Here is a 13,403-nt window from a genome sequence, read left to right as displayed (position 1 = left end):
TCCCTGAACACTTAACCTGGGTCAGGCTGGTTGCTTGACCAGGTGAGTCAGACACATCTCTACTTTTGAAGAGGCCACTGGAGGTCAGAGAGACTTGAAAAAGAAATTAAAATTCATTGATAAAAGGAGCAGTGATGGGCATGGGCATTCCCTGCCTGCATCCTGTCTCTCCCTGACTACCTGCAGTGGTCTCTGGTGGCGGTTTAGTTGCTCAGTCGTGTCCGACTCTGCAACCCCATGGACTGTAGTCCACCAGACTCCTCTGTCCATGGGATTTCCCAGACAAGAATACTAGAGTGGGTTGCCATTTCCTTCTCCAGGGACCTTCCCCACCCGGGGATTGAACTCGGGTCTCCTGCATTGCAGGCAGATTCTTTACCAACTGATTAAAGTCATGGTCCCTGGACCTAGGCACCTGAGTTTGAATCCTGGATCCAGCTCTTAAAAGTTACAGCTGTGAAATTGACAGGGTGGTTATGAGTTGTTGTGAATAAAGGACTCTGAGTGCTGGCTATTATCATTGTAATGTTTAAAAGCAAAAGTTCACTAAGCAACTGAAAAGAAAGACAGAAAGTGATAAATGTGAACTTGTGTATCTATTTCTGGAGGCTAGATTGTGTATCTTAGCTCTACTTCCCCCCCCCCACATATGGATTATAACTGGCCCTAGAGTTTTTAGCTTTGAATATATCTAGACTCAGCCTATCTCTGAAGGCTCGTCACGCTATTCCTCATAAAGGAATATGAGATTCCTAACACCCTTTTTTGGAGTCTTGGAAGGGCCCATGGACTTTGCTGTTCCAACTGAAGGAAAGAGAGTCAAGGCAGCTGGCTGGTCAACCCCTCCCCCCATGAATAGAAATTCCTTGCTGATAACTGTGTACACCAAGATGTCAGCATCAGAGCCCAGGGCTAAGAACTTATGAGATCCACTGAAGAAAGACCATTGATGGGGAGAAAACCAATGCTATAAGAAGCAACATGTATTGTAAATTGTCACATCAAATGGTGTGTTTAGATGTGTCCATTTTTGTATGTAAATTTTAACGTAAAAAAAAAACTTAATAATTATTTTTCACTATTTTTTATTGTTAATTTACAATGTTGCATTAATTACTGCCGTACAGCAGAGTGACTCAATTATACACATAGATGCATTCCTTAAATGTTTTCTTTCATTGTGGTTTATCATAAGATGCTGAATATAGTTCCCTGTGTTATACAGTACCTTGTTGTTTATCCATTCTGTGTGTACCAGTTCGCATCTACTAATCCTAAATTTCCTCTGCTATTTGCCTCCCCCTTGGCAACCACCAGTCTATTCTCTATGTCCCTGATTCTGTTCTATTTCATAGATAGGTTCATTTGTGTCATATTTTGGATTCTACATATAAATCATATCATAAGATATTTGTCTTTCTCTTTCTGACTTCATATAGTAGATACTCTGTATTTGCATCCATTTTACTGCAAATGGCATTATTTTGTTCCTTTTTATGGCTGAGTAATATTCCATTGTATATCTGTACCACATCTTCTTTATCCATTTGTCTATTGATGGACATTTAAATTGTTTCCATATCTTGGCTATTGTGAATAGTGCTGGTGTGAACATGGGAGTGCATGTATCTTTTTGAATTAGAGTTTTGTCTGTAAAATATGAGGGGGATTGCTGAAATGATATGGTAATTCTACTTTTAATTTTCTGAGGAGCCTTCATACTATTTTCCACAGTGGATGCACCAACTTATATTCCAACTTACAGGGTATCAGAGTAACCTTTTCTCCACACCCTCTCCAACATTTATTTGCAGACTTTAAATTATGGCCGTTCTGACCTCTATGAGGTGGTACCTCATTGTAGTTTTGTTTTGCATTTCTCTAATAATTAATGATGCTGAGCATCTTTTCGGGTACCTATTGGACATCTGCATTTTTTCTTTGGAGAAATGTCTCTTTAGGTCTTCTGTCCATTTCTCAGTTGGGTTGTTCATCTTTATGTTGACTTATGCAAATTATTTGTGTATTTTGGAACTTAGGCCTTTGTCAGTTACAATGTTTGCAAATTTGTTGTTGTTCAGTCACTCAGTCATGTCTGACTCTTTGCGACCCCATGGACTATAGCACACCAGGTTTCCCTGTCCTTCACCATCTCCTGAAATTTGCTCAAACTCATGTCCAGTGAGTCGGTGATGCCATCCAACCATTGTCCCCTTCTCTTCCTGCCTTCAATCTTTCCCCACATCAGGGTCTTTTCTAATGAGTTGGCTCGTCACATCAGGTGGCCAAAGTATTGGAGCTTCAGCATCAGTCATTCCAGTGAACATTCAGGGTTGATTTCCTTTAGAATTGACTGGTTCGATCTCCTTGCAATCAAATATTATTTGCAAATATTTTCTCCCATTCTGTAGGTTGTCTTTTTGTTTGGTTTATGGTTTCCTTTGTTGTATAAAAGCTTGTAGGTTTAATTAGGTCTCATTTGTTTATTTTCATTTTACTTCTATTGCCTTGGGAAACTGACCATGGGTATAATTTATGTTAGAGAATGTTTTGCCTATGTTCTCTTCTAGAAGTTTTATGGTGCCATGTCATATGTTTAAGTCTTTAAGACATTTGAAGTTTATTTTTGTTTATGGTGAGAGAGTGTGAAAAATCTGAATAATTATTGAACTCTAGTTAATTAGATTTGCATCCTGAAGCATTTGGGAAAAATGTACTGATTCAGCAATTTCACTGAAATGCACCAAAAATTAAGATCAACTGATGAATAAGTAGAGAGGTAGAAGGATGATAAGACATATGATAAAGCAAGGAGTATAAAATCTAATCATAGAATCTAGGTGGTGGGTATTTGGGTGTTCACTAAAATTCTTTCAATTTTTAAAAATTAGTTTTAAAAGTTTTATAATAAGATACTGTAAAAAATATTGTAAAGCTACTAGACTGAAAATAAAACCAAACAAAAAAGCCCATAATGGAAAAATATTTAAGTAGATACTGGAAATATTTACAAACATTTAAAATAATGTTGGAAAACTGGATGTTAATATAAAGAAAAGTAAAAGTAGTCCTTTATATATTCTGCAATATATTTCCTTTTTTGAATTATAAAAGTTATATATATTTATATAATAAATGTGTGTGTATATATATATTTAGAAGGATGTTGCAGACAGTGGGCAAAGCAAGTGAAAAGACCCTGTGTGTGCTTAGGGAGACCATTGTGGTTGGAGTGCAGAAAGGGAGCGGGGGTGGGCAGGAGCTGAAGACAGAAAGGAAATTGAAGGGCAAGGTCACGTAGGATCTTGAGGCCGTAAGACAGTCTGATTTTGAGTTCTGTGTGCCATGAAAAGACATCAGAGGTTGTGAACTGGGTGTGACGTGACCTGACTTTAGAAGGACCACTGCAGTATGGACTGTAAGGGGACATGAGTGAAAGCAGGAGACCAGGTAAGGAGTCCTGCTATCAGGGCGGAGGAGGACGGCATCTTGCATCAGGGTGGCAGCATGGAGGAGGTGAAACTAATCAGGGGCAGAATCTTTTCTGAAAGTAGAGTCAACAGGATTTATTGGCACGATTGGTTTGAGATAAGAGAAAAGGAATCTAGGTTGAATCCAGATTTTTGGCTCAAGGAGCTGGAAAAGTGGGAAGTGGATAAATATGAACTGAGATGACTATGACTGGGAGAGGAGCAGGGGGTGGGGGTGGTGGGGGATGATGTGTGATCAAGAGTGTGATCGTAGGTCTGGTTTGACATCTGAGATGCTTATTAGAGCAGCTGAGAATGTCAGCAGGCAGCTGTTTATCTGAGTCTAGGAGTTTAGGGGTTGGAGACAATTTTGAACATCATCAGCATGAAGATGGTACTTAAAGCCATGGAAAGAGGCTGTAAAATAAAGAAGGGAAGAAGATGGAGTTTGAGCCCCAGGTGCTACTGGGTGTAGAGGTCAGGAAGACAAGGGGAGCTAGTAGAGATGCATGGGCATCTGTGGCCAAGGTGGAGAGAGGAGATTCCAGAGAGTGAGTCTGTTTCAAATGCTGCAGTGCTGGTTCTCTGCCTCTGGTTTCTTTCTCTCCTTACTGTCTTTTTTATTGCTCTGGAACTACTTGTCCTAAACCAGTACTTTCATTCTACTCCAAACCCATAATAGCCCACTAGGGATGGTGGGGGGAACCATTCAGATCCTTTGATCTGACATCCCAGACCTTCTACCATCTGGCTCCCTCTCTGTCCCTTGCCTGGTTTCCCTTCAGCCCTTTCTTGTCCCACACAACAGCAGACTCACTTGAACTCAGCCTGGCCCCCCCCCGCCGCCCCCTCCAAGTCACCTCCCTCTTTCTCAGCCTGACATTTCTTCTGTCTCTCTTGAGTCCTCAGCCTCAGTTCTCCACTCCTGGGCCATCTTCTGATGGGACTTTTTCATAACCAAATTTGTCCCTTCCACACACACCTCCAATAGTTGCAGGTGGTCCCAAGCCATCTAGCATTTCTGGGCCCTGTTTCTCTTTCTCTCTGGTCCCCAATCAGACAGCCTCCTGAGGTTTGGGAACAGGCACCTTCTCTTGCTTCTTTTGCCACCCACAGAGGGGACTCAGGGGTCTTACATATGTTAGCTGAGAAGGGAACATGCTAATTCGTAATAAGGCCCAAGGAAACCTGGAAGAATTTTAATACATGATCATGATTTCAAGTACAACTCCTGGGATCCAAGGTTTGTTCTAACCCTAGTCCTGTGACCACAGTCAAGTTTACCTTCCCAAACCCCAGTTTTCTCATCTGCCAAATGCCCAGTTCAGGGTTATTGTAGGAAAGAAATGAGGTGCCTATCTTACAAACTGCTTAGTGCAATAGAAGCTGACAGTAAGTGGGAGCTCTGATTTTTATTATTGCTCTTATGAAAACTATCTTTACTGTTACTCTTCCCATTATGGGATGGGCAGACACCTGCAAAGGTGGGACAGAGTTGGCACTGTTGATGATGTACTTTGGCATCTGAAATGAAAGGAGTCATGGGCTTACTTACTGCTGATCTCTAGGGGAGGTTTGGCAGCACTCATGCCCAGACTTCAGGGAACTCATGCCTTAAATGAAGGAGATGAGGGAGGTATGAACAGCACCCAGAGGCAGGAAGCACAGCCTTGGTGATTGCACTTCTGACTCTCAAGTCCAGGGTCCAACGTGAGTGTACTTACACGGCCCAGGGGTAAGATGTTTGCAAATGAAACTGTCCCCCAGAACCCAGACCCCACTCTCAGCAGTTACAATTGCTCAAACGGGTCAGAGCACCGGCTCAGGCTGAAAGGGAGGGACAGAGGAATGGAATGTTTCTCGGAGGAATTCGTGTTATTTTTTTGAGAGCAGACAGGGAGAACAGGATATCTTTCTTCATTTCCTCTCTGTGAATTTCTGAGGTTAGTAAGTGGGTAATTGTTACTCAGGAATAGCTGGGTGTGACCCAGATACAGGAGAGTCAGATCAGGGCAGGGCCCTGTCAAGTCAGATGAGGGTTTGCTCCTCACTGGAGTGGCCTTTGAAGTTGCCATGGAGAGCTCCGTCTGGCCATCCCCACCCCCGCCACACAGAGCTTTCTCCATCCAAGGCTAGAATTGTAGGTGGCTGCATTTCTCGTGAGCTCCCCTTTCCCATGGGGCTGTGAGCGCAGGCCCCTTAGGCCAGCAAATGGGTGGGAGGCACCTTGGGTTTGATAACTCTCTGCCCTGTGATTCTGAACGAGCTGTTTGCACTCATGGTAACCCAGTAACAGTCAGGGCCTTCCTGTCTGGGTTTAGATAAGCGGCCCGTCTTAAGAGCCAGTGAGGCTAGGAAGCCACACCAGGAAACACAAGGGCACGTTCCCTGGACCCAGAGCACTGCCCGGGGAGCTGGCCTGCGGGCCAGCATGCGGGAGGGCCACCGCTACCAGGGAGACGGCACCACGCGTGACATCGCGTCTCTCAGCTCGCTGCCAGGTCTCCAGAGGCACCAGAGAGGCTGCCAGTGTGCATGCCTGACCCCCCACTGCCCACACCTGCCTGAGTGGCTTCCCGAGAGCTGCAGGGGCTTTAGCACCATCCGGCCTGTAAATTTCCACCCCAGGGATGGACATGAAGTTCAGCCAAGAGGCGGACTCAGGGCTTCGGGGCAGAGGCCCTGTGCACTCAGCCTGAACCCGGCTCCTTTTGGAGGGCCAAGGTGTGCCCTGTATAGGGAAGGAGCCCAAGCTGGCCTCACTTACTCCTGAACACATCCCCTGTGACCTGGCCTCATGGTCAGGCAAGCAGCTCGGAGCTCAGCCTTTGGAGCCACGTGGCCTGGGTTCGTGTCCAAACTTGACCACTTCCTCATTAGGGGACCCACCTTGGGGCAATTTCTGACCTTCCTTTGCCTCCACTTCTTACCTCAAATATGGGGACAATAATAGTACCCAGAGCAAGTTAACTTTTCAATGCCTCAATTTCCTCATTTACAAAGTGGAGGTGGTGATGACAGTTACCTCATAGGGCAGTTGGGAAGATGAAATAGATGGAATGATTAGGACAGTGCCTCGCAAGTAGAACATGCTGGGCGTGATATAGTTTAGATCCTATAGTCATCCTTTTCAAGGAGCTGCAGAGCCTGGGTGAGTGAGTTTGTAAATGGCAGACCTTGGTCTGCCCGCTCCCTCCAAGTGCTGGCTTTCTGCGCCCCACCTCCTTGGACTGTCTGCATGCAGAGCTCCCAAACAAACTGGAGACAGAATTCAAAAGCGGAAATCAAGCCTCTAGACTGCTAACCCCTAGCTTAGCCCCTGGTCCTCTCGGCGGCTCCCTCTGGGGACTGATCCCTTTAGCATTCTTGGCGCAGTCCCAACACTTTCCACTTCGCACCACCCCACCACCACTTGTGGGATGGATGATGCACCATGTTACCAAGAAGTCAGTAGTGCTTTGGGGGTTCCCCTGGGAGGGCACAGGGCTCCTGTCCAGGCGGTGCCTTGACAGTGGGCGAGGCCTCACATCCCCTCTTCCCATCCTTTGATAAATAAAGAGCTGATTTTTCCATGTGGCATTTGTCTCTCTCCACAAATGTGGAGGTCTAAGCACGGCCAAGCTTATCTATACAATGGATTTCCTGCTGGTGTTGGATCTACCCTGCTCCCCACTGTGTAATAAATTTATGTCGCCTGAGCACACAGATCTGCTGACGTCCGTGATCCTGGTGGCCTTGGCAGACCCTAGCTCCCCCAGCCTGGGTGGGAAATGCAGACATAAACCCTGGCTGATGTGAATCGAACATCCCGGTTACAGTCAGACAGCCAGAGATGGGTGGGCCTTGAGGGTGTGGGAAGTTCCTTCATCGATCAAATGTTTATTGAGGCCTCCTGTGTGCCAGGCCCCATACTGGACATGGAGATAGCTTTTGAGGAGCTTTTACGCTGGCCTGGGAATCAGATGCACATAATTATAACACATGGAGCTCAGCTCTGGGGTGGCACTGAGGACAGAGCCTGTGGGAGGAATGTACAATCTAATTTGGGGCTCAGCCTCAGGGCTGACTTTTAAAGAAAAATTTTCATTCCTTGGCACGGAATCCTCAGCAGTGAAGCCCAGATGCGTCTGGGAAAGGTGGAGAGTTCCTTTGGGTTGAGTTATCATAATGCTTTGCACACATGGCCTGTTTGCACTAGGCCCACCATCCCCACCATCCAGAGCATCAGCTGTGGGCAGGCCAGGAGAACCCTCTTCTTCACCTGCTCCTCTGCCCAGGCGTGGAGCAGCCATGGTTTTCAGCTTCTTGTCAGAACTCCGAGTTCCCATGTTAATCATAACAAGTGTGTTCCTGAAGGAACTGGCCTGGCTCTGGCCAGCAAGCCTTCTCTCCTGTCTTGATAACATCTGTACCAAATTTTCTCCCTTTATATAATTAGGCTTGTTGGTATTTGCTTTGGGTATGACTGGTGTCTCTGAAATTTCAGGCTCCAAAGTATGAGCTGGGACCCAGGGTGGTGGGAAAACCGAGCTTTCATTGGTGGGATTTCAGGTTTAGTTGAGAGGGCCAGAGATGGCACGCCAGCTACTGTTTGCATGAGAAATGCACAGCAGCCCCCCAGCTGGTGGGAGTAGGAACCCCTGCCTTGCCCTGGGAGCAGTGCTGGGTCAGGCCTGGGAGATGGAAGAATGCACAGGGCTCCCTTCCTCCCCTCCCTGCCTTTCTTCACCCCACATCCTCCCGCCCCACTCCGTCTGTGGCCCTGGAGTGACAGAACTCAGCAAACAGGAAAAGATGCGCTAACTGCAAAGAAATGCAGTGAGTCCAGACTTAACCCCAAAGCCAACCTCAGAGCATCGGGGTTTGGAGTCTTGCTTTGAGATGCCCGTCATGGTCTGGCTATGTCCGAGCTGGAGGAGCTGTTTGGGGCGTGAGATAAAGAAGAGAGCCGCACTTGGGGGAGTTGCTTCTCTGTAGCCAGCTCCAACCAGAAAGGAAGCATTAGGTTTTGCCTACCCGCTGCCTGTCTCTGGAGTGAATTGTATCTCAGTGGTGACTTCATTTCCTCTAACAGAGTTTCCACAAACTCTCTGGACGGTTCCAGCGAGTAAGCCACACTGATTGTGGTGTGGGAGCTTCTGATATGCTTATTTGCAGTTTCCCTTTGGGAGTCTGGAGGCCCCAGATGAGTGATAACTGGATGATGGAACATTTGCTAGGGGAAGGGGAATGCTTTTTTTTTTTTTAAGATAAGGTTTGATCCTGAGCAGAAGGGATGTTTCCAGATGCCTGTGTGGTGTCAAGCAGTGATGTGTGGGTGCAGATCCCCTTCTCTGTGACTCTGGGGGGTATCCCCAGTTAGTTAGACCCCCATCCCAAGTTGAACTCTTGACTCTTAAAGGTGCTTTGGGACCTGTCTAGGGGACAGGGTGGGCTGCTGGGAGAGGGGTCTGTCAGCCAGAATACCGACCGCCACTTTCCTGTTTTTTTTTTGGAGCAGTGATGCTCGTAAGATTTTATTTGAATAGAAGGGCTTTTCCCCAGTATAAGTAGTTGGTTAGGTCATTATGTGTCTTCTCTTCTTTCCTAAATGGCTGTAGCTTTCTTGGGGAAGGACCCTTGTCTTGTTCAGTGTTGCAGGATCCATTGAGACCTAGTTCAGGACTGGACAGAATCCTAGTCCTGTCACTGCTGCCCACACAGTCCCAATGCCTTCAGGACCATGACCATATCCCTTTGCTTGACTTTGCAGACTCTCAGCATCTAGTTCCAGATGAATCCTTGTCTCCTTTCTCTCCTTTCCCCTAAAGTATCCTCGTCTCCTTCCACCTGAACTAACAGGTTAAATGCCAGAGCTGGGATTTAAGCCCAGTTCAGTTTGACTCTGAACCTCATGTGTATCTTACTGTGCCTTCCCCGAGTCCTTCATGGACTCTGCATTCTTCACGGGATTTGGCACAGTGATTGGTGTGGGGTAAACCCACAGGTAATGTACATGGGATATATGAATGGCGGATCCTAATAAGTGTTCGATTTGCACTCGCTGGTTAATATGGGTGCATGTGGGTTTGCTCCCCAGTTACATTGCTGACTAGGGAGGAAGTTCTATCCGCAGGGCTAGAGGCCACTGAGTGTCTCTCTCCTCTCTCCCCTTTTCAGTGTCTCATCATTGGGGGAGGACCGTGTGGTCTGCGCACTGCCATTGAACTTGCCTACCTGGGGGCCAAAGTGGTCGTGGTGGAGAAGAGGGACACCTTCTCCCGGAACAACGTGCTGCACCTCTGGCCTTTCACCATCCATGACCTGCGAGGCCTGGGAGCCAAGAAGTTCTATGGGAAGTTTTGTGCCGGCTCCATCGACCATATCAGTGAGTGGAGCCAGGGGTGGCACCCCATGTGGGGAAGGGGCTGACCTGGGGTGGGGTATTCCTCCACATTGTGGAATCCCCAGGGTATTCCATCTTGCAAGTCTCTGGGGGCTCCTCACATCCAACCGACAGACATTTAGTGCCAGACCCTGTGCTGTGCCCACTAGGCTGGAAACACCATGAGGCCAGGGACCATGGTATGTCTTAGCACAGCATCTTTAGGGCACAAAATGGTGCCTGACACATGGTAGATGCTCAATGCACTTCTGTTGAATGAATGAGTGAATGAAATATGGTTAACAGAGGCAGAGGTAAGTCATATCATTTACACTCTTAGGGAAATCACTGAGATTTTGTCAACAATAAATTGTGCTGTAATAGAATAATCAGACTTGCCAGAGGCACTTAGAAGAGGGAGTCGCATAAAACCACCCAGTGGGCCAGATTGTCAGGGGGTCTCTTGGTTAATGGAAGTTGGGACATGGAGTTGCCAGTCTGGGGGAGTGGGGAAGGATTTAGAGCAGAGGGATGACACAGTTGACAGATCCTGTACGAGGTTTCCTTGAGCTTTAGAAAGGGAGAGTCCACCCTGAAGGGGGTCCATCCAGAAAAGGAGGGGGATTGGGTAGGTGGACTTTGGGTCCCAGGCCATCCCTGAATGCTTAGTAGGGTGAAGTGAGCACTGAGGCGTCTCCTGCGCTGGTGTTGCTTAGGCCTGGGTCTCTCGAGAGCCTGCAGGCAGGCTTTGGGAGAGAAGCCCCTCCCTCCTCCTCATGCTTTACAGGAAAGAGGTCTTTTTTTTTTTTTTTAATTCATTTGGCTGCACCAGTTACTTACATCACTCAGGATCTTTAACTGTGGCATGTGGGATCTAGTTCCCTGACCAGAGATCAAACCCGGGCCCACACTATTGGGAACCTGGAGTCTTAGCCACTGGACCATCAGGGAAGGAGCCTTTAGTCATTTTATATACAGCAATCATAACTCGTAAAAGTCAGGGGAGTTACTATTGTGGGGAGAGTTCCAGGGTTTGAATAGATTTGGGTCCATCTTCTGTGTGACTTGGGTCAGATTTCTCATCTTCCTCCAGCCCCACTTTTGTCTCCCCTAAATATGATCAATGCCTGCTTACCAAGAGAGCTGAGAGGATTAAACGAGGTCATGTTTGAAATGTGCTTATCACTGTGCCTGGCTGGTCTAGGTGTTCAGGAAGCGCTTTGCATCCAGCGGGGTACAGTGAGCAAGAGGCAGCCGGAATCCCCAAATTCAAATGAATCCAGGGCTGCGATCTCCAACCAGTGAGTGAAAGGGGAACCCTGAGACCCGTGCTCTTATGAGGACAGCACCGATGGGAAAGGGGTGTGGGCCTGGGGCGAGAACAACTGGAGAGAATTATCAGCCAGACAGGGTGTAATTTAGTCAGATACAGGAGACCTTACCAGCAGTGGCCCAGGGTTTGTTCCTGCCCTGAGATGAGAAAATTCCAAGAGTCCATTGGAAAGAAATTTGGATTTGCCCAGAAGGCTGCAGTGTCAGCTTTCTGGATATTCCTTACCACCCACGGAAGAATGTATGTTGGTACCAATTTAGAATGACAACATTAAGCACCACTTTCCCACCAAGCCTTCCTGAGAGGCAGAGCTGGTCACCAGGAGGCCTCAAGGGGTCTCAGGACTGCCAGGCTGCCTTTCTAGCCAGGGGGCCCCTCACGGCTCCGTTGATGGGGACCCCACTTAACCCCTGGTTCTTGTGTGTGGAAACACGGGCAGGACTCTGAAACTGATATTCCAAGTTCAGAGTGATCGTTGTCAAGGGCAGCTCTAATACCTGTGAGAAGGGAGGCAGGGAGAATTTATTGAGGACCTACTGGGTGCCGAAACCAGATAGACTAGGAACCTTGAAACCATGAGGAGAAGCCTCCCGCCCCCATGGCCTATTTCCTGGCATGGATTCTTTGAGCACCAGCTGATTGGCTTCCTTTCAAACTGGCCATGGTCTCCAGCCCCAGCTGTGACCTGGTCTTCAGCTTTGCTCAGCAATTTTCCGCTGGTCCTGTGTCAGCATCCTCCTCCAGTTCCCACCGTGGCTGTCCCAAGCCTCCACCACAGCCTCCTCATTCTGAGCAGATGGCCTCCCTCCATCCGCTTCCCTCCGATGCTCTGCAGAAGAGAAGCCATTAGCAGGAACACCCCCCACCCCCCCACCCCCGCCAGTCCCTCTCCTTCCTCCTCCTGCACTCTCCTTTACCCAAGTGCCCATTCCTTCCTCTCACCCCGAAGTCAGAGGCATAACTGGTCACTTCCTCTCCAAGCCTAGATGCTCGCAGTTTCCTTCTCTCCTTTTCCCCTGCCTTTGCCTCACTCAGCCCCTCCAGGCCTCTGATAGAGCCCATTACCTTTCTTCACCTCAAAGTACTCATTCTAGAAAGAGGGGACATAGACTTTGCCTCCACTTTCCACTCATGCCGGCTTCCACTGTGGTCTGATTTCTCCCCAGTACTGTGCTAAAGGGATTCTCTCCAGAAGCTTCCCTGACTCCCGTGCCCTGGCCTCCTGCAGTCTTCCTATTCTTAATCTCTCCATAGGACCCAGTATTCTTGGTCCCTTCTCCCTTGGCTTTCAGGCCTGCCTCTCAGACCCCGTTCTGCCACCCCGCTGCCCCCGACCTCCAGGCCCTGCCCCGTTCCATTTCCCCATGTTTCCTCCACCCGATGGGGTCCCACATCTCCTGGGCCTGCCATGGCACTGCGTGATGGTAGATGTCCAATACATGTTCAGTGAGTGACGCCCACAGAATGCAGAGGGGCCCACAGGTAATCTGAGACTTTGTGCTCTCAGAAATGTATTTGGAGGCATGCCCATTTGTGCTCAGTGGCAGGGACAAAATGGAAAAACAAGGAGCCACTCATTGGGAGAGTTTGGGAGAGTGGGTAGGAGGTGGAAACCATGAGTCTAGCTTTGTGGGGAGGATTCCCCACTCCACCCATTACCAGGGATGGCTGAGAGCTTAGGCGGAGTAAGCCATTTACTCTCTGACTGTACGTATTCACTCTTTACTCACTGTTTACTTCTCTTTCCATCTTCGTCTTGTCAAACCCACAGCCCAGCTCAGGAAGGAGCAGAAAAAGGGTCACCCTCATGATAGCGGGTGTCGCCCACCTGACAGCTAGAGCACAGTCTTGGAATCAGATGGATCTGGATCCACAGTCCAGTTTTGCTCCTATGTGAGCCTGAGCAAGTCACAGTCCTGTTGAGCCTCGATTTCTCACCTCTGAAACGAGAGGAATTATCCCAAGGGGCCACTGGAAGGGTTAACTGAGAGAACACAGGGTGCTTGGCACATAATCAGTGCTCAGTAATGATCGTTATTGGTACAGGCGTACCCTGGGGAAATTGCAGGTTTGGTTCTAGACCATCACAACAAAGCAAATACTGAATAAAGCAAGTTACATGAATCACGGTGCATGTAAAAGTGATGTTCACACTATACTGTAGTCTATCTAGTGTATATGCATATGGCATTAGGTATAAAAAAGCAATGTAAATGCCTTAATTTAAAAATACTTT

At 47.8% G+C, this 13,403-nt stretch overlaps 1 protein-coding gene across 6 annotated transcripts in view; it reads left to right on the top strand.

Moving 5' to 3' along the window:
• The window catches only part of MICAL2 (microtubule associated monooxygenase, calponin and LIM domain containing 2), a 234,764-nt gene that overhangs the window by 83,127 nt on the left and 138,234 nt on the right, over positions 1-13,403 (top strand). For all 6 annotated transcript variants that reach the window (XR_006272148.1, XM_043482986.1, XM_043482985.1 and 3 more), the window contains exon 4: positions 9,630-9,837. Coding sequence is in view for 5 of the 6 variants with exons in the window: in XM_043482986.1 (XP_043338921.1) it covers positions 9,630-9,837 (208 nt within the window). In the remaining variant the exon portion in view is untranslated. The remainder of the gene's footprint in view (positions 1-9,629; positions 9,838-13,403) is intronic.

The sequence above is a fragment of the Cervus canadensis genome, chromosome 11 (genome assembly GCF_019320065.1).
Source record: "Cervus canadensis isolate Bull #8, Minnesota chromosome 11, ASM1932006v1, whole genome shotgun sequence".
NCBI lineage: Eukaryota > Metazoa > Chordata > Mammalia > Artiodactyla > Cervidae > Cervus > Cervus canadensis.
This window is presented reverse-complemented; position numbering and strand designations above follow the sequence as displayed.